Source organism: Cheilinus undulatus, linkage group 18, assembly GCF_018320785.1.
Source record: "Cheilinus undulatus linkage group 18, ASM1832078v1, whole genome shotgun sequence".
Classification (NCBI taxonomy): Eukaryota; Metazoa; Chordata; class Actinopteri; order Labriformes; family Labridae; genus Cheilinus; species Cheilinus undulatus.
In genome coordinates this window covers 11,957,933-11,979,451 of record NC_054882.1, presented here as the reverse complement: position 1 = coordinate 11,979,451, position 21,519 = coordinate 11,957,933, and the positions used below count along the sequence as shown (strand labels likewise).

Below are 21,519 nucleotides of genomic sequence, written 5' to 3'. Positions count from 1 at the left end.
TGTTCTTGCTGCACTCTAGAAAGTGGAAAGAAGATGGATGTGTTGATGTAGCACTTCCTTAGAGAGAAAAGGATGAGGGAGTATGAGAGGAGAAACAAACTTCTACGTCTGTGACAATAAATGCCAAATATCTACGATTATCAGAGTCCCTGAGGCAGCAACCAACCAAATATGTGCAATTATCAGAGTACAGAGGCAGAAACCGACCAAATATATCTAAAAAATCCAGAGGTCTGTATGTCATCCTAGTTCAGAGGTCTAGGTATAACTAGTCCAGGGGTCTCTATGTGATACTAGTCCTTAGGTCTCTATGTAATCATAGTCCAGAGGTCTCTAGGTAATACTAGTCCTTAGGTCTCTAGGGAATCCTAGTCCAGAGGTCTCTTGGTAACACTTGTCAAGAGGTCTCTAGGTAGCATTAGTCTAGAGGTCTCTAGGTCGCACTAGCCCAGAGATCTCTGGGTAGCACCTGTCCAGCGGTCTCTAGTTAGCACTAGTCCAGAGATCTCTAGGTAACACTAGTCCAGAGGTCTCTAGGTAGCATTAGTCTAGAGGTCTCTATGTAGCACTAGTCCAGAGATCTCTAGGTAGCATTAGTCTAGAGGTCTCTAGGTAGCACTAGTCCAGAGATCTCTAGGTAGCACTAGTCCGGAGGTCTCTATGTAGCACTTGTCCAGAGGTCTCATGCAGCACTAGTCCAGAGGTCTCTAGGTAGCACTTGTCCAGAGATCTCTAGGTAGCACTAGTCCAGAGGTCTATGGGTAGCACTAGTCCAGAGGTCTCTAGGTAACACTAGTCCAGAGATCTCTAGGTAGCACCAGTCCAGAGGTCTCTGGGTAGCACTAGTCCAGAGGTCTCTAGGTAGCACTAGTCCAGAGATCTCTAGGTAGCACTAGTCCAGAGGTCTCTAGGTAGCACTTGTCCAGAGGTCTCTAGGTAGCACTAGTCCAGAGGTCTCTGGGTAGCACTAGTCCAGAGATCTCTATGCAGCACTAGTCCAAAGATCCCTAGGTAGCACTAGTCCAGAGATCTCTAGGTAATCCTAGTCCAGAGGTCTCAAAGTATTACTAGTCCAGAGATCTCTAGGTAATCCTAGTCCAAAGGTCTCCAGGTAATTCTCGTCCAGAGGTCTTTCGGTAATCCTAGTCCAGAGATCTCTATTTGATACTAGTCCTTAGGTCTCTAGGTTATCATAGTCAAGAGGTCTCAAGGCAATCCTATTGCAGAGATCTCTAGATAATCCTAGTCCAGAGGTCTCTAGGTAATACCAGTCCAGAGGTCTCTAGGGTAGCACTAGTCCAGAGATCTCTAAGTAGCACTAGTCCAGAGATCTCACTAGTCCAGAGATCTCTAGGGAATCCTAGTCCAGAGGTCTCTACATAGCACTAGTCCGGAGAGCTCTACATAGCAGTAGTCCAGAGATCTCTACATAGCACTAGTCCCGAGGTCTCTAGTTAGCACTAGTCCAGAGGTCTTTAGGTAGCACCAGTCCAGAGGTCTCTGGGTAATCCTAATCCAGAGGTCTCAAAGTATTACTAGTCAAGAGGTCTCTAAGTAATCCTAGTCCAGTGGTCTCAAAGAATTACTAGTCCCCAGATCTCTCGGTAATCCTAGTCCAGAGGTCTAGGTAATCCTAGTCCAGATGTCTCAAAGTATTACTAGTCCAGATATCTCTACTTTATCCTAGTCTAGTGGTCTCAAAGAATTACTAGTCCCCAGATCTCTCGGTAATCCTCGTCCAGAGGTCTCTAGATAATCCTAGTCCAGAGGTCTCTAGATAATCCTAGTCCTGTGTGAATAGATCTTTAGAGAAATATCAAAATGTTGCCACAACAAAAGCCTGAACACAGCTAAGTGTAAAACTCTGACAGTCTGACTGAGTCAATGGTTTAGACTGATTAGAACAAAACTACTGGAGCACATGTTTCCTTACATAAGGTCTCTAAACTGGCCTGAGGCATCAGGTAATCACATGGCTCTTTAGGGGCCCCCAGTCACCACGGGGCTCATAAATACAGAACGTTCAAATGGAACGCCTCATTTGGTTTCTGTTTGCATAGTCTAATTCTAGTGTAATTTAATTGTATTTGGGGTCTGTTTCTTTAAATATTTACACACTGGGGTGGAAAATTACTGACTCGAGAATCACATATTTTAACATATTTCTAAATAGAATATATTTATTTAATGCACATTTTAATGTAAGGTAAGTCCAAACATTTAAGGTGACCCTTATTTAATCATGACATATGCATACAGGTGTGATAGTCCACTTATCCATAATCTATCCAAAGGTAGAGTTGATAATACGAGAGATGTCCCAACTCTCTTATGAGGACAGTTAGGAGAACCACAGAGGTACTTGGAGAGCTCCAGTGTCTCTCAGATTGTTCCCAGGTGAAACATGACAGTTTGATCACAGAGGAGCTTCAGATGGATAATTATGTTAAAATAAAAGCACTGAGGTCTTCTGGTTAAAGGCTCAGAGTGAAAAACTGTACATCAGTATTCAGTTCCAGCTCTGTTGTCTGTCTCTGCATAATTAGCCCTGGATCAGTTCAGTGGGTTCTTCAGGTACAGTTTACTCCTCAGAAGAAATTTGCAGTTTAACCATCAGCTGGAGTTTCCCTTTAGAACAGATGCACTGATTTTGGGTCATTTATAGATCACTATAGAGCCTTGTTGATTAATCATATCAGACACCTATTGGGCCTTATCTGAGGCTTCTCCTCTACTTGTGTCTGCTCATTGATAATAAATAGGAATGGTGTAGTTTGATCTTTGTATACTTTATATGTTATATTACTGCGAAATTAAACTTGATCAGAGCTGTAACAGTTGCATTAATGTCACCCAAAATCTGAATAGGGGATTTATGAGGGAAACATGGCTGACTAACCAGGGTCTTAATAGAGAAAGAGGACTAATTTAAATGTGTTTCAGCCTCTCTGACCCAATGAGCTTGGCTGTAATAACTACCATTCAATGCTATATTCACTTGATATCGATATCAAATATCTCAGTATTGATTTCAGCCTGAGCTGCACGGCGGCGCAGGGGTTAGCACTGTTGTCTCACAGCAAGAAGGTCCCTGGTTCACTTCCCAGGCAGGGCTTTTCTGTGCAGAGTTTGCATGTTCTCCCTGTGCATGCATGGGTTCTCTCCAGGTACTGTGGCTTCCTCCCACCACCAAAACATACTAATAGGGTTAATTGGTGGCTCTTAGTTAATTGTGAGTGTGAGTGTGCCTGGTTGTCCGTCTCTATATGTCAGCCCTGTGACTGACAGGCGACCAGTCCAGGGTATACCCCATCTCTTGCCCAATGACAGCTGGGGTAGGCTCCAGCCCCCCCGTGACCCCGAATGGGATATGTGGTATAGAAAACGGCTTTATTTACTTGATATCGATATGAAACATCTCAGTATTGGTATTGTTTTATTGGCTCTTTATTTACTTGATATCAATATTAAATGTGTCAGTATTGTATTGTTCGTATTGGCCCTTTATTTACTTGACATTGATATTAAATATTTCAGTATCAATATTGGCCATAAATTTACTTGATATTGATATTACATATCTCAGTATCAGTATTGTTTTACTGGCCCTACACTAACTTGATATTGATATTAAATATCTCAGTATCAATATTGTTTTACTGGCCCTACATTAACTTGACATTGATATTACATATCTCAGTATCAGTATTGTTTTACTGGCCTTACACTAACTTGATATTGATATTAAATATCTCAGTATCAGTATTGTTTTACTGGCCCTACATTAACTTGATATTGATATTACATATCTCAGTATCAGTATTGTTTTACTGGCCCTACACTAACTTGATATTGATATTAAATATCTCAGTATTGCCATTGTTTTACTGGCCCTACACTAACTTGACATTGATATTAAATATTTCAGTATCAATATTGGCCATAAATTTACTTGATATTGATATTACATATCTCAGTATCTGTACTGTTTAACTGGCCCTACAGTAACTTGATATTGATATTAAATATCTCAGTATCAGTATTGTTTTACTGGCCCTACATTAACTTGATATTGATATTAAATTTTTCAGTATCGGTATTGTTTTACTGACCCTATATATCATTGATATCGATATTAAATATCTCATGATTGTTTTCGTTTTATTGGCCCTATATATCATTGATGTCGATGTGAAATATCTTATGATTGTTTTAGTTTTATTGGCCCTATATTAACTCATTATTTATCTCAGTTTCACCCACCCACACTACCGGCGGGCTCTAGGACCGCGCGGCCCCGGCCCCGGTCTGCGGGCTCCTGCAGAGAGAGCGGTGCATCTGGAAGAGAGCTGGCCGGCTGGGGAGGTGGAGGACGGGGAGAGAAGAGGAAGGAGGCTCCGGGAGAAGCGAGACAAAAAGGGTCAGGCCTGGGACTTGGGAGAATCGGGTAACGAACACGCAGCGATACATGCTTTTTCGTGGCTTTAAAATGGGTCCGTTTAAACCAGGATCATGATCAGGAAGAGAACCTTTCTGTTAAACCTAGAGCATAGAGAGCGGAAGGGCTCGGTGGAGACGGAGAAATACCGATTTAGGTTTTTGCAGATGTGCTGGTCCGACATGGAGATGTGCACTTGATCCGGACTACTATTACAGATGAGACCAGGATCCTGGTAGATGGACTTAGTCTGGTTTAGAGCAGATTGGTCCTGTTTTAGTGGCTGTGGCCTGTTAGAGCCTCATCCCCTGGGTCACACTGCAGACTTCCTCCCTGGAACCAGGTCCAAACTTTACATTAGACCGGTTTAATGCTGGTTTAACCCCGATTTAACGTTGGTTTAACGGGTTAGCATTGAAACATTGTAACGGGTTAACGGGTCGGTAATGAGCGCGTGGCGTGCAGGAGGATGACATTTAATAAATGATTGTTCCGGTTAACTCTTTAATAGAGTCAGGTTAAAGAGTAAAATCCTCTAAATTTAGACTAGGACTGGCTGTCATCAATCTGGTTTAGAGGACAAAATAAAGCTTTTATTCTCGAACTGCTGACCAGCTCTGCGCATGTCTGTTGGAGTAACTTTAACCCAGACACGTCAGGTGAAAATGAAATTTTAATAACCGAAGTAAGCTGTCAAACAGTCTTAGCATCCTGTTTTATTCTGCATCATTTTACGGACATCAGCAGCCATTACTACTGTACTCTGAGACATCCATGTGGTCCGGGCCCTATAGGCGGTAGAAGCCATACAGTATCCTATAGCAGCCTCCCTATACAGGAGGAGAACCAACAAAGGAGCGCTGATAGGAGGAGAGAGAGTCTGAATCTGGTTCAATTACATATAGACTTTAGATTTATTTTACATTTACTGATGTGGACTGATTATCATATAGAAATATTGATTATCATATAATCATATTTATTATCAAATAGATATATTTAATGTTTCATATAATCATATTACTTATCATACAAAAATATTGGTTATCATACAATCATGTTGATTTTCATATATATTGATTATAATATAGACATTGATTAATATAAACATATTATCATATTGATTTTCATATAGATGTATTGATTATATTGATCATCATATAGATGTATTGATTATCGTTATCTCTCTTATTTTCCAGGAGAGAGGAGGGATCATCTCTCATTCTTTTTTTCTGTTCCTTTGAGTTGATCTAACCTCATCTACACCTCCATCATCATACATTACCCATAAGACCCCTCAACCATGCCGTCCAACACTGTCACCAACCCAAACACCACTGCATTCAAAGGCTCAGACTACACCGACTCTCCAGGAAACAGAACGGTAAGAATCAAATGTGAACTACATTCAAATAGAAACCTAGATGCTGTTTCATTTTGATGATACTGTCCAGTACTGTAGTATACAGTTATTCTGATGGCCTGCAACTCACCAGAGCAGATTTAAAAGGAAAGGGCTAACTGATGCAGAAATCCTTCTCCGTATTTCCCTAAAACAACTTAACAGAGTGCATGTGTGCAAGGAAAATAACTACTGTGACTGTACCCTAGTGGAACCTTACAATAGCAGGAAATTGGTATGTAAAGAAACAACATACCGCTCTCTCATTTTTCTGAATGGAGTTAATCCAACAGCCTCATTGAACTCTACAGTCCAAGGACTGAGTATAGTTGCCTCTGTCACATTCATCCCTTCTGTTTATTGAGAAAAGAGAGTGATCTTACTGATGAACCAAACAACATGTGGAGTGCTGTCACCCCCTGTGATGCAGATACATCAAAATCAGTGTGCCTGTGTAGCTGCAGCATCAGTGAGCAGGCTTTAGTGAGATGCAGCATCACTGAGAAGGCTGAAGTGAGATACAGCATCACTGAGGAGGCTGAAGTGAGATGCAGCATCACTGAGGAGGCTGGAGTGACATGCAGCATCTCTGAGGAGGCTGAAGTGACTTTCAGCATCACTGAGGAAGCTGTAGTGACATGCAGCATCTCTGAGGAGGCTAGAGTGACATTCAACACCACTGAAGAGGTTGTTGTGCCGTGAAGCATCACTGAGCAGGCTTTAGAAATATGTAGCAACACGACTGAGGAGACTAGTGACACGCAGGATCACTGAGCAGGCTTAAGAAACATGTATCAATATGACTGAGGAGACTAGTGACATGTAGGATCACTGAGGAGGCATTAGAAACATGTAGCAACACGACTGAGGAGACTAGTGACCTGCAGCTTCGCTAAGGATGATGTAGCAACATGCAGCATCACCAAAGAGGCTGTAGTGAGATGCAGCATCATTGAGGTAGCTGTAGTGAAATGCAGCACTACTAAGGATGGTGTAGTGACATACAGTTTGACTGAGGAGGCTGGAGCAACATGCAGCATCACCGAGTAGGATGTAGTGACATGTAGCATCACTAAGGAGGCTGTAGTGAGATGCAGCATCACCAAAGAGGATGTAGTGACATTCAGCATCACTGAGGAGGCTGAAGTGACATGCAGCATCACCAAAGAGACTGTAATATACCACAGCACTACCAAGGATGGTGTAGGGACATGCAGTATGACTGAGGAGGCTGTAGTGAGATGCAGCATCACCAAGGAGGATGTAGTGACATTCAGCATCACCAAGGAGGATGTAGTGACATTCAGCATCACCAAGGAGGATGTAGTGACATATAGCATCACTGAGGAGGCTGTAGTGAGATGCAGCAACTTTGAGGTGGCTGTAATGACATGCAGCTCTTCTGAGGAGGCTGTGGCAGCATGCAGCATCACCAAAGAGACTGTAGTGAGATGTAGCATCACTGATGAGGCTGTAGTGACATGCAGCATCACAAAGGTGGCTGTAGTGACATGCTGCTAACATGAGGAGACTTGAACTAAATGCAGCACCAGTCAGGAGGCTTTAGTGACATGCAGCATCAGTGAGGAGACTGTAGTGACATGAGGCATCATTTAGGAGGCTGCAGTGACTTGCAGCGTCACAGAGGAGGCTGAAGTGACATAAGCCATCATTGAAGAGGCTATAGTGACATGAAACAACAATAAGGAGGCTGTAATGACCTGCAGCATCACTAAGGAGGCTCTAGTCAGAAGCATCAACACTGTTATGGCTGCAGTGACATGCAGCAACACTGATGAGGCTGTAGCTGAATGCAGCAACATTGTGAAGTGTTGTGACATAAGCATCAGTCAGGAGGCTGCGGTAATATGCATTTTTATTGAGAAGAATCTAGTTACATTCAACATCACTGAAGAGAGTGAAGTGACATGCAGCACTACTGAAGTGGCTATAGTGAGATGAAGCATCGCTAAGGAGGCTTTGGTGATGTGCAGAATAACTGAGGAAGCCATAGTGAGCTCAAGCATCACGGAAGAGGTTGTAGTGCCATGCAACATGACTCAGGAGACTGTAGTGAGAAGCAGCATCACTTAGGAGGCTGTAGCGACATGCAGCAACATTGAGGTGTCTGTCGTGACCTGCATCATCACAGAGAAGGGTGTAGTGACGTGAAGCATACTTGGGAGGCTGCAATGGCATGCAGCATCAGTGAGAAGGCTGTGGTGACATGCAGCATCACTGACGACGGTGTAGCGACATGCAGCATCACTGAGCAGGCTGTAGTGAGATGCAGCATCACTGAGGAGGGTGTAGTGACATGCAGCATCACTTAGGTGTCTGTCGTGACAGGAAGTATCACTGTGGAGGCTGCAGTGACATGCAGCATCAGCTACAAGGCTGTAGCGACACGCAGCATCACTGTGGAGGCTGTGGTGACATTCGGCATCACTATGGACGCTGTTGTCACATGCAGCAACACTAAGGAGGCTGTAGCTGAATGCAGCAACACTGAGGAGGCAGTATGACATGCAGCACTACTGAGGAAGCTAAAGTGACATGCAGCATCACTGAGGACACTGTAGCAACATGCAGCATCACCAAGGAGGCTGTAGTGATATGCAGCAACACTGAGGAGGCTGAAGTGACATGCAGAATCCTTGAGGAGGCTGTAGGGACATGCAGCATCCCTGATGAGGCTGTAGTGACACGCAGCATCAGTGAGGAGACTGTGGTGACACGCAGCATCACCAAGAGGCTGTAGTGGCATGCAGCTGTATTCTCAGTCTTTTGCTGCTTTGATGGTGGTGTGACGTGGGCGTTGGCTGGTGAAAGCTTAGCTGGAGCTGGAATGGCTCGACAGCTCTTATACTGGGGGATGGGGGATTGGGGGGGGGGGGGGGGGGTACGTTTGTCCTCTTACTCTACGTTCCCATTACACAGAGCTGCCCTTAGTCCTGTTGCCTGGCAACAGGCATTGCCTTAAATAACCAGCTATCCAGACGGAAACAGTAGTAGAGATATTGACAATGTAGAGGGGTTCACCCCAGGCAACAACAAATCCTATTTCAGGTTTCTTAGTTGTATTTTTTTCTGAAAATATTAGGGTGAAGCTGTGTGTGAAAATGGCGTCTTATTTCCATGGCTGTGCCGAGCTCTCGGGGTGGGGACTGGATGATGATGTTGGGGATTGGATGATGTTGTGTTCGCTGTTCCTGCAGGCACCACTGAATTGTGTCATCCATGTAAGTGGTTCCCAAATGAGTCTGCACACCAGGCTGCACTCAAATGTGCTATTATCTATGCAAATTGTCCCTGTCAGGAAAAACTGAAGCACCAGGCTCTCTATTAATAATCGCACAATGAACGGACGCCATCTGCAAAACACGTTCTCTCAGAAAAGCACGGACATTTGCAATGAGATGTTAAAGCCTGGTGGTCAACAGCTGCATTTCTAATCCTGCAGTTCACTCTTAAATATTCTGTGATGATTTCTGCTGGTGACATAAATCAATTGTAACCTCATGGTCTTAAATCACAGCATCACCTCCTCTGATCACATCCATCTATGCTAATCAATGTTTATCAATTATAACCTCATATTCATGAATCACAGCATCGCCTCCTCTGGTCACATCCATTTCTCTAAGATGACCAGGTTATTAGCCTGAGACACTAATGGTTGATGGATTTATTCCATTTCAGCAGCAAACTCTCAGGATGAAACATGGTCTGACCTTTGAAATCCTGCTAGAGTCTATAAACCTCCTCCATCTTTTCAGTTATTTACCACGTAGTCTGAAGGGCTCCACGCCGGCACAAGTCCAAAGTTTTTAAGAGTGGTTAGTGTTTTTTTGCCTTTAATGTAAAGCTGATGGATGAGGAGGAAAAGGTTAGAACTTTTATTGTGATCCATAAGGACCTTATCAGGAGTTTTTCTACCTCAAAAACAGATTTAAAAAACTTTAGTCTTATGCACAAAAAAGTGCCAGAAAGGATTTTCAGGAGTTACCTGCTGTTGCATTAATCAGATGTGATACCTGTCTTACATATGTCTTATTGATTTTCTTTAACTAAAAAAAGTACAGTAGACCTAATAAATTCTTCGCGTTTTTATATGATGTCTGGTGAACCTTACACATGGAAGAAGGGAAAAAGGGACGACAGGTGAACACCTATCTTCATTAAGAGACGCTCAATGATGTCTAATGACTAAGTTATCTTAGTCATCCTGAGTGTGGCTAGTTTTACACCTCATTAAACCAAAGCTTACCGTAGTTCTCAGCTAGAGCTTTAGCATAAATGGTCAGCTGGTCCAGAGTTAACCCACTGTGTATTAATAGGACAAGGAGCTGCTGACTGAGGGAATACACTCAGAGGCCTCTTGTAACTGAGAATCTCCTTCCAGCTTCATGCTGGTGTATCTGTGACAGCAGCAGCACCTGTAGAGTGAATGTACATGCAGGAGACACAGACTCTGCTCAGTTCTCTGACTGCTGGTGGGGGTTTCAGACAGGTTTGTAATGCAGGTTATAATAATAATAATAACTTTATTAGTCACAAAAGTCTAAAATCATGTGACTTTACCATCATCACAATGAGAAGTCATTGAACAGGATGCTTTATGCTGAGTAGAAGAAAAGTCATTCAAAAGCAAGTCTGTTGTCGTCCTTTGTAGCAGAGGGCGGTGCTACAGAAGACCTCAGAGTGAGCGCTCATTTGGAATTACATTCAACACTGAAGGAATTTAATAGCCCCCCCCCAGCTGTCAATGACGGCCCTGCCATCTCATTTGCATTCAGACCTGGTGCTGGTGGTCCTATTCAGTCAATATAGAACTCAGAGCATCTACATTAGGATCATCTTTTCTCCCATCAGCCACAGGGGCCCTTGGTGGTGGCAGATTTGGGGCTTTGTTCCTGGGGGAGACAGTTTTTATTAATCAAAGGGAGGGTGAGCAGGGGCCAGTCCACGTCTTTGTAACGGTGTCAAGAGGGGGATTGTCTGTGGAAGGTCAGCGCAGCGTCCGTGAGGCTTTCACTTCGGCGAAGTTCAAAGGAACGTGCCATTCACTTTCTATCTGTGTCATTGTCCACTCAAGGGCCCACTGCAGCCCCACCCCCACCCCCTCCCCATGTGTTCAAGTGTTTTAGTGTAGATCTGATATCACTGCTGCAGGGTCAGACTATTACTATAGGAGCTAAAATCCTAGGGCTTTATCTAGGACTAAAATGTGTTCTATGGGGACTGTAGAGTGCTCCTCTTGTTAAAACTAAAATCTAATTTCTGAGCTTATGGTGTTTTTTTATGCCAACAGGGTGAAAGCACAATCCTGGACATGGACCTGATGACTGAGGAGAAACCACCTAAAAGCAGTGCCTCATTTAAAGTTAGCAAGCCTGGAAGAAAGCGCAAACATTTCCCGGTGAGTGTTAATCCAGCATGTCAGTATTTAATGATTCATCCACTCATACTCATGCAAACAGATTCTCGGTTAGACCCAGATTCTCTTCTGACTTTAACTTTACAATCCAAAGTTTTCCAGAGTCTGCGACCGTAGCAGAACCTCCAGGTCTTTGAGAACCAGCTCTGTGTCAGTCTCAGAGTGCTGCTGTGATTGGGTTTGGCTACAGTATGCTGAGAATAAAACAAGCCCAGATCCAGATAGCAGAAAACATGCTGTCACTGAAGAGAACAAGCTGTGATTAATCATGGAAATATGGAGACCAGTAGGAACGTTAGCAGACGGTCTCTTCTGGAAGACAATCAGGGTGTGGAGAACATGAAAGGTTGGATAAAACCAGAAAAGACAGCAAGGTTTGATCATCTCTGCTGGTTAACTATGGCATGGAGGGGTATGGATCTAATGATGGGAGAGCAGGGGGCAGGTCAGACTCCCCTGACCTCCAATAAGAACCTTGGTTTTAGAGTTCGGGACTGGGGCTAAAGTAATTTAGAAAAATGATCTCCTCCACTACTGAGATTTCATATGCAGTTATTTTTTCATTTCCTCATCTTCTGTATTTTTCAACAACCATTCTAGGCTGTCATATTAGTTGGTTAAATTAGGAACACTTAAGGGGGATTATCTTACTGCATTGTTGTTTTGAAGGAATTATCTTTTTTTAATTGTCATTTTTCAAGAAAAACATCAATAAAAATAAGGGAAATACAGGCCCATGTCACTAAATTAGAATATCATCAAAATAAATATTTTTAGATAGTTTTAGAGCACTGTATTCTTCCCCCCTGCTGAGCTGCTTTATGGAAATGCTGGTTCAATATTCCAGCAGGACTTGGCACCTACCCTCTCCAAGGTTATTATAGTTAACTAAAACTAACTAAATCACAAAAACTAAAAATTTAAAAATCCTTTTAGTTAACTGTAACTAAATAAAAACTAAGCTTTAGAAATAAAACAAAAACTAACAAAAACTGTATTTTGTGCTTACAAAACTTGCTGAAATAAATCCACTTTTTGATGGTATCTGATTTATTCACATGCACCTGTATGACAAATTTAAAAGAAACTGACACTTGAATGTTTGCAGGATGTGTAGAAAATAAAATATCTGCTACAAAAAAATAGTATTAAACTAGAATTATTACACCCTATGATTTGAAAATTGCAAAAGGACATAATGCAATTTAATCTAAATTCCCTTTAATTGTAAAATAATGTTCTTATTGGATGATGGAGCAGGATTGACTAGACTAACTGGAACTCTGGTGAATGATTAAACTGGAACAAGAGCTGTCTGTCCCACATCCTCCTGAGGCTGAACTGATCTTTAGGAAATTTTAACAACGATTTCAGATTTTCATTCGAACTCATGTGGAGGGTTTAGTCTACATAGGATAGAACAAAAGAAGGATAGATAGATAGATAGATAGATAGATAGATAGATAGATAGATAGATAGATAGATAGATCAGTTTTATTTATGATGATCTTCTTTGATAATAGAACTAAATGCATTGTTGACAGTAGAGTAAAACCTGATCACATGATCAATGATCTGTTTCAGTCCCAGTCCTGCAGCAGTTTAACAACAGTCAATGTTTTACTGTGACCTCTGTCTGCCTGTCTGAGCCGTCTCATTTACCCACGGTGACCTCTGACCTCTGTCAGGGGCCACATGTAGTTCACTGGGTAGCTAATGTTGTGTAATTGTGTTAGCTCAAGTAGTGTTTACAGTTTCTGGGTGCGGTATTGGCTGAGAGCGTGTCTGACTCTCTCTGGTCCTAAATGAGTCAGAATATTCATAACACTGAGCTGTTCTCATTCATGGACTCTCTGATTTATGAGTGTTCTCCTCTCTGTCTCAGTACAGAGAATTTACTGTTCTTTAGTTTTAGTCCAGAGATAAAGTCATTCAGAGGAATTCTTAAACCAGCCTCATGTTACTGTGGCATTTTCACCTGACAATATCACTTAAACCCAGGTTTATTTAACATCCATTGACTAAAGAGAAATTTATAGGTCTGTGGGTCACAGTAGAGCCTTTTCTAATCTGTGTTTTTATATTCAGCTCAGTAGAACTGGACTACATCAGGCTTTTGTGTTTGTTAAATACCATCTACTGAAGGACGGATGCTCCCTCAGGCTGTTTTACATGTTGTAGCTGTTTCTGTTTTACCTGCAGGGATGAAAGCTTCACTGCTGCTCTCATCAGGTTTGACAGTCTGATCTCGCAAGACATGCTCCACTTTCTGGTCCTGGTGACCCAGTAATGGGACTGTCTGAGAATGTGGCTTTTTAGACTATTTTTAGGCAGATCAGGTTGTTTTCTGGGTTAAACTAAAAAGGCTTTTTTTTAGTTAAAGAAGGTTTAAACGCTGTAACGTGAGCTCGCTCAGTGAATTCACTCCTCTAAAATAGTTGGACTGGGCGTTTGGAGCTGGACTGACTGTCAAACTGCCAACATTCTTCAAATTTTTCCCTGCTGCTGTAATGTTGAATGCTCCACTACAGGAAGCTTGGCCGTGTACCTGATGAACTTGAGTGTAATCCCCTTCTTGCTATCAGTTAATGACTGCCTACAGATTTACTAGTCCACCTCTGAAGTTAATAACTGGAGTTAACAGAGCTGGATGGGAAATAATTCACCCACTAATAGGTGAAGAAGGGAAACAGAGTGTTTGATTGGGTCCAGATGGAGCTGATGAAATTAAGCTTGTCTAACATTAAGGGAGGACTGCTTTAATTCACATTTTCTTTAGTAGAAACAACAGAGACCTGATTTTGGCTCTGATTGGCTGATTGTTTCTCACTAGAAGGACCTTTTTAGGTGTGCTGGATGATCTCAGTGGTTCTGTTTACTGTTCTATATCCATAGATATGTCATACATGCACTCTCAGACTCTAACATACTACTCTATATCCATGGATATATTATACATGCACGCTCAGACTCTAACATACTTCTCTATATCCATAGATATGTTATACTTTCAAGCTCAGACTCTAACATTCTTCTTTATAACCACAGATAGGCCATATGTGTGTGGTCATACTGTTAACACTCTGCAGCTGTAATCCACCCTACAGCTGATAGACTGCCTGGATCTTAATGCTTCATCCTCCCTTCCTGCAGGTGGAGAGCTGTGGCTCTCTCAGAGGCAGCCTGAGTGTGGGGAACAGCTTTGCAGGGCTGGGTAGGCCGTCCATGGCACAGGTCCACAATGGAGATGTGGGCGGGCACAGGGACAGGACATCTGAAGACTGCTTCCCCAAACAGGAGAAGAGGGAAGTGGAGAACGGAATCCCCAGAGAGCCTTCCTCCTGCCGGGCAGCAGACAGCTCCACGGGTCAGAGCCTGATCCTGAGCCCACCCCAGGAGAACGGATTCCTGCCCAGCTGGGACGAGCAGGACGCCGAGAAAGACAAGGACGACTGTCTGACGCCACCACCACGCAAGAAAAGAGGGAGGCGGAAACTGGAGCGTCCAACAAAATGTGAGTTTTTTTTTTTTTTTTTTTTTTCAGCTCAGATATCTTTGATCTCCTTGGATCTGGCATGAAAAGGCTGTGTGCATGTGACAAGCTGTTGAGTAATGAAGTGTAAATGGATGTCAGGCTGAGAGCAGGCTCAAAGTGATGCAATAGAGTGACAGGAACACATGGATATTTACAGCTTTATTTTAAAATGATTATAGTTTTAAACACCTTTATTTAGAGAGGGTGGAGGAAAGAGGCAGAATCCAGGAAGAGAGTGTGGGAAATGACGCGGGAAAGGAGCTGAGTGTCATAGACCGAACCCTAACCCAGGACTTCAACGTCTGAATAACCTCTGGAAATACTGGTGCCAGTATTAACACAGTTTGACACTTTAAGGAGCAATGTGGATCATGCGATCAAATCCTAGCTTTTTAAATGTTTTTATTTAAGCTTTAATTAACTTGAAGAAAAGTCACTGAGATTAGAAATCTTGTTTTTAAGAGTAGCACAGTTCGGAGTCAGAGTTTCTGCTAGACTAGAGCAGCCGTACAAACATGATATAAGGTAAAGATACAGTTAACAGACTTGAAATGGTAAGAAGGCTGTAGGATTGGCCAGATTCAATGTCTGTTGTCAGGCAGATTCATCTATCAGAGCTCTTGTCTGAAACAACGAACAATCAGCATCATTACAGGACAAAGAGACAGAGATACAGGTGTGGTTTAGTTGAAGTGACTCCAATGCAAACAATGGCGGCTGGTGAGGAGATGATTGTTAATGTAGCCATAGCAGCAGTCTGATCCAAACTGGACAACATTTCTTAAAGAGCAGAGAACCACACTGAGACATTTTACTGGTTATAGAAATGTTTTTGCCCCCCTGACAGCTTCACAGTTCAATTTAAACTGGCTCCACTGATAGTAAACAGTGATAAAGGCTGTCTGTAGACACTACATCACATGTTTTTCTTCTAATTCACCTGTAATAAATGTGGCAGACTGAATGTTATCCCAGTCACCCTCCATGTTTAACACCATCGCTGGGCTGTTCCCCAGATGGATGTGAAACATATCCTGTTGTATGCCATGGATATGTGAAACAGTCTGTGTGGTAGAACCCCCAACTGAGTTCAAACCCCTCAAAAAGCCTCACTTTGTCTGGAGCGCCTATAAAAGTATTCCGTTCCTTGGATGTTTTATCCTTTTAATTATTTTATAAATCAATCATGGTCAGTATAATTTGGCTTTTTGACAAAAATGCTCTTTAATGTCAAAGTGAAAACAGATTTCTACAAAGTAATGTCAATATGGGGTGCAGGTGGCCGAGTGGTTAAGGCGTGCGCCCCATGTACGCGGATGGCACGGGTTAGAATCCGGCCTGAGGCCCTCCACCGCATGTCTCTCCCCCGCTCTCATCCCTGTTTCTGACTCTATCCACTTTCCTCCTCTATCAAATAAAGGCACAAAAAATGCCCAAAATAAACCTTTAAAAAAAAAAGGTAATGTCAATGTAATAAAACTCTGTAATGTGAAATAAGTGGCAGTATAAATATTCACCCCCTTCTAGTCAGTATTTAGTAGAGTCTCCTAGTTTATTTTCATTTGGTTGCATTCATTTTCCCCTCTACCTTTACAGGCCTGCTTAGAAGCATCCCCACAGCATGATGCTGCCACCACTGTGCTTCATAGTGGGATGGTGTGTTTGTGGTGATGTGCAGTGTTTGGCATCTTGTCTGATGACCACAAAGCTCCATTTTGGTCTCATCAGACCAAAGAAATTTCCCCCTCTTGACCATGGAGTCTCCCACATGCTTTTTGGTGAACTCTAGTCCAGATTTAATCTGAGTTTTCTTCAACAGTGTCTTTCTCTTTGCCCCTCTCCCATAAAGCTTTGACTGGTGAAGAACCCGGCCAACAGTTGTTGTGTGCAGAGTCTCTCCTGTCTCTTCTGCTGGAGCTTGTAACTCCTCCAGAGCAGTCATAGATGTCTTGGTGGCGTCTCTCACTAGTCTCCTTCTTGCACACTCACTCAACTTGTGAGGACGGCCTGATCTAGACAGATTTACACATTCCTTCATTTCTTGATGATGGATTTAATTGAACTCTGGGGGATGTTCAGAGCCTTGTGTTTCTGTCAGAAAAGCTATATTAAGTTGACCATGAATCATTTATGAAATTAATGAAAGGATAAAACATCCAATGGGGTCAATACTTTTGTAGACACCTTATATCTCTGTGCATCTGGGCCATCAGGTTAAATATTTGACAAAGTTACGATCACTGACTTATCAAACTGAATGTCTACAACTCCTCTTCCTGCCTCCTCTTAACATCCTTATAAACAAGGATGGATTATAATAAATCAAACTTCTGATCAACTGTGTAGATTCTGTTAACAACACCTAAATATCTTTGTTTCTTAATTTTAGACTTGGTGGATAAAAGGTGAATTAATTATTGATTTTTTTCAGCAGCTAATCTGATCAGTCACATACAATTAAAGCTATTTTTACACAGAAATGTTTGACGTTATTTGATTTCAGGTTCTCTTTTTAAATATTAGCTGATGTTCTTTGTTTTCAGGAACTGCCAAATTAAAACCTTTGAGCTTTGTTAGTTTTGGTTGGAAAAAGAAAGGAATCAAATTACAATCTGGGGTGTTAAGGAAACTCTGATTAGATTTTTTTGTTCTGATATTTTAGCCCAGTCAGGGCAGTAAACATGAACACATATTTTATTATGGAAGCATTTATTATTGTACTCCCTGATAATGTCATTTTTTAAAAGAAGAAATAATAGAATAATTTTTTGACAAAGTAAGGCCCCACCTGTCCTATAAAGTTAGCTGCTGACTGGGAGCTGTCCCTGTTTTACTCCAATAAATCTTATAAATCTGGTTTTAGTCCCTCAGAAGTAAACCATCAGCAGTCTGTGGGGTGGGGGGGTTATTGTTTGGAGAAAGTGGTGCTGACAGGAAGTTTTTAGATGAAGATTAACAATATCACTTATCCTCCCACACTCTGCTCTCTAGTCCTCTCTCCCTCTCTCTCTCGGTCCTGGCCGGCTATGACCTTGATGAGGGGTGCAGTAAATAAAGCCAGAGGAGGAGCTTCTTGTCTCCTGGCAACCAGCCTCTGTAGGGAGCTGGACGGTCTCTGTTGAGGCCGCCTCCCTGTCGGGGGCCGTGCCAGGTGGATGGCAGTCTGCCCAGAAGTCTTTACAAACTGATCCTGCACTCCTCTTCCACCTGATCCATGCTTCTAGGACCTGATAGCTGACTATGGTGCAGATCTCATATCACACTGATGGATTTAGGCGTAAATATGTGGAGACATGATTTTGGTTTAACCCAATCTGCTTTAGGGCTGGATATTTCACCCAGTCTCATGATACAGAGGCCACAATACGAGATATATCACGATAGATAGACATTTTAGGTTATAAAGATGACATAATAAACATATCCTATACTGAATTCACTACAGCTGCTGTTCTTTAGTGTAGAGGATAACAGAGGAGGTATAGCTGAATGGTTCTTACACCTAAACAGTTTAATTCAGATCATGGATCCAAAGTAATTATAATAGTCTATTTATAATCACCAAGCTTTCAATACATGAGCTTTCAATAAATTCAAATATGGTGATATTTTACGTTTTAAACTAAAAATATCCCTCTCTGTTGTTTCTCTTACTGTTGTTTTTCATACTTCACATATAGTATGCTGGTTTCACTTTGCTAGAAGTCCACTTGAGTTTGTAAGAATGACTTTTTGCTTAAATTCTTGCTTTGAACAGCACTGCTGTTTCTGTGATGAACAGACGGGTGAGGATTAACAGCATTACTAATGCTGCCTGCAGCCATTATCAGCGCCACTGTTCATCTCATGTCTTTACAAATAAAGCATAAAAGGCTGCTCATGATCTCCTGATTAGAAGTTAAGGGAAACTTTGAGTTTACAGCATCATTCATTGCTGGTTTGGATGACAAAGATTAGCCCAGTGAGCTTAGCTGTTGTTACTAACTGCTAATTATCCTGGTGTGTGTCAATGAAGACTGGTGTTTCTGCAGTTTTTTACCTTCTTACAGCTTGAATGACTCATGTCCAGCCCTGACAGTTTGAAGAAACCCAAAATGATCCAGTATCTGTGTTTTTAGCCTGCTGGCTCTGATCCATGTTTCCGATCTGAGTCAGTAGTCCCAGGCAGCTTCAGGCTCCCAGGCAGCAGTTTCAGAACTGTAGAACTAGGACCCATGTTTGTCACAACAGCACCACCCAGCGAAGTGGAGGGGTATTGCAGTTAAACAAGTTACAGAAGATTCAGATGACCTATATAAACCGGGACCGTGTTTTTCGCAACAGCGGCACCTAGCAAAGTCAGTGAACATTGCAATTAAGTTGCTTAAGTTAACACGACTTTGATAGGTGGGAATTTAAAGTTTACTTGAAGTACTTTTCGTGATAAGTGTTTTGTTTTTTTTTTTGTTTTTTTTTTCATTTTATAGAACTGTTTTATACATGTTAAGCCATTATTTCTCCAAAGTCTTTGATCCCCATTAAATTTACAAACTCTTTTCCAAACTTGCCTTTATTTTCCACGAAATACAACACGAAAACAAGTGAACAAACAGAACATTTAGAACAGAACCAGGGATAAGTGGGGTACAGGGGCTGCTGAAGGCTTCAGGGACACCTGAGAGAGGGTGAAACGCAAGGAAATATAAATAAGCTAGCTAAATAATGTGAGCTAGTTTCTAATGACCTGTGCAACGTTATTGATTGTTACACAATCCCATGCTGCAAGATGAGGTTCATTTTGCTTGGATTAAATTTTCATCTGGTTTTAAATGGATCAAACTTCACTCATCAAATACTTGCGCTCTGTTTTTCACCAATCACTGTCATGAATGGTGGCAATAGCAGTAGCAAGCAATCTGTATTTAAACAAATGCTCATCAACAACGTGCATGTGTGCAAGCAGGGTCCTATTTCTGAGGTCCTGAAAGTGCTGCCTGCAAGTCTGCAGATACACCCTTACTTAAGAACTAAACTTGGGCCATACGGACTCTGTTAAATCTGTATAGATACATGCATCGGTAAGGTGCGCGTTCTGGTTTTTGAGCACAGGCTTAGTCTGCATGTCTGCTCCTTGAGCTGGACTTTTGGCCAGACTGTGGTCCAGAGCTGATGATTTTACAGTGATGAAGTTCATATGTGCAATGTCTTATTTAACATGAAGAAGAAAGGAACATCTTTATCCAGTTTGTTGGAAAAACAGATGATATCCTCTCTGCAGACTCTCTCTGATCACTGTCAGAGTTATTCTGAGTGACTGACAAGCTTCAGGGCACCTAAACTAATCTAAACTGCTCAAACCACAGGGGAGCTTTTAACCATCAAAAACCCTCAACATGTCAACCTGTCCCTTACAAAAAGGATGTTTTAAAGTGTCAGAACTTTTCTGTGAACACACAGGAAGTTCTGTCCTTCATACTTTCTGTCAGAGTAGAAAATGGCTGACTGCCTCAACAGAAAGAGGAATTAAGTGGCCAGTCAGCAGATGCAGCGTTAGCCACAAACAGAAAGAAAGGCGTACGGAAACTCCGATAAGAGGCCTGTGCAGGGTCTGCAGGCCCCTCCAGACTTGTAGCAGATGTTGGTGACATGCTTTGTTCTGCTTTCTAGGCTGCAGGAAGGCGTCTGCAGTCATGTAGAGATATCAGAGTAACGTGTGATCACAGCAGGAGAGAGAGTTTGATGTTTGAAAGAAACAAACTCGGCATGAGTGTTTCGTAAAAGTCTTTAAGTAATCTTTGCATTTCTTCAGATATCATGTGAATAGTTAGAAGTGTCCACTGTGATTACATCTGAGAAGAGCTAACTCAGCAGCACACATGCTTGTGCATTAAGGATGTTTAACTTGAAACTGAAACAGCTAATCTAACCCTGACTTCACTGTTTCATGCCGTCATCTAATCACCAACGTGTTGGTCCGTTCGTCCTTGGCGTGAGGCAGTGTGGTGGATCGATACTGAGCTAAACCGGGTTTCTGTTTTCCATCTGGAGGGCACAGGAAGGATTTGAGCTCCGGCTGGAGGGGGACTGAACTCTAGCAATACGAGAGCTGGAACCCGCTCAAACTGGCATGGTATACTCTCTGAGGGCAACATTAGCCAACTCCCCTCACAAACCCAATGACCTTGGCGGTCTGCAGCTCTTCACAGATTTGTTTTATAGTCGCTTATTCTCAACGAGCAGACCAGGAGATACAGAAGGAGAGAAGAGGGACGGGGAGGGAGGGACGGGGGGCTCAACTACACATGGAACTGGTCTGAAGAGGCGGCTAAGAGAGCCCACTATTGTCTGGACAGGTCTTTAGGGTACTTCAGTTATGAGCCATTGTTAGCTGTGCAGAAACATGGCATCAGAGGTTGTCCTGAGCCCCTCAGGGTTCAAGTGTTATGATAGTGTTTGGACTGAGCAGACAGCCATGTTTACTCAGGCCATGCCATAGTGCTAATTTAAACTCTGCTGGTGTCTTTCACTGAGCCAGACCCTTCTATTAAAACGAAACACTGTGATAGTGAGAGGTGTTGGTATGAGCTGATTTTGGCTTCTTGATCCGGTTCATGAATGTGGATCCTGACTGCAGTGCTAGTGTTTCAGTTGGGTGGTGTCCATGCACCCTGGCTAACCCCGGCACTGCTCTGCTGAACACAGGAAAACAATGTTGAACAATGAAT

General features: G+C 42.4%; 1 protein-coding gene across 6 annotated transcripts in view; it reads left to right on the top strand.

The window, feature by feature from the left end:
- The first annotated feature begins 4,321 nt into the window (after nucleotides 1-4,321).
- LOC121525847 (DNA (cytosine-5)-methyltransferase 3A-like) overlaps nucleotides 4,322-21,519 on the top strand; it is a 52,071-nt gene continuing 34,873 nt past the window's right edge. For all 6 annotated transcript variants that reach the window (XM_041812017.1, XM_041812016.1, XM_041812015.1 and 3 more), the window contains exons 1-4: nucleotides 4,322-4,447; nucleotides 5,638-5,822; nucleotides 11,155-11,262; nucleotides 14,434-14,794. In XM_041812017.1, the coding sequence (XP_041667951.1) occupies nucleotides 5,742-5,822; nucleotides 11,155-11,262; nucleotides 14,434-14,794 (550 nt within the window). In that variant the 5' untranslated portion in view covers nucleotides 4,322-4,447; nucleotides 5,638-5,741. The remainder of the gene's footprint in view (nucleotides 4,448-5,637; nucleotides 5,823-11,154; nucleotides 11,263-14,433; nucleotides 14,795-21,519) is intronic.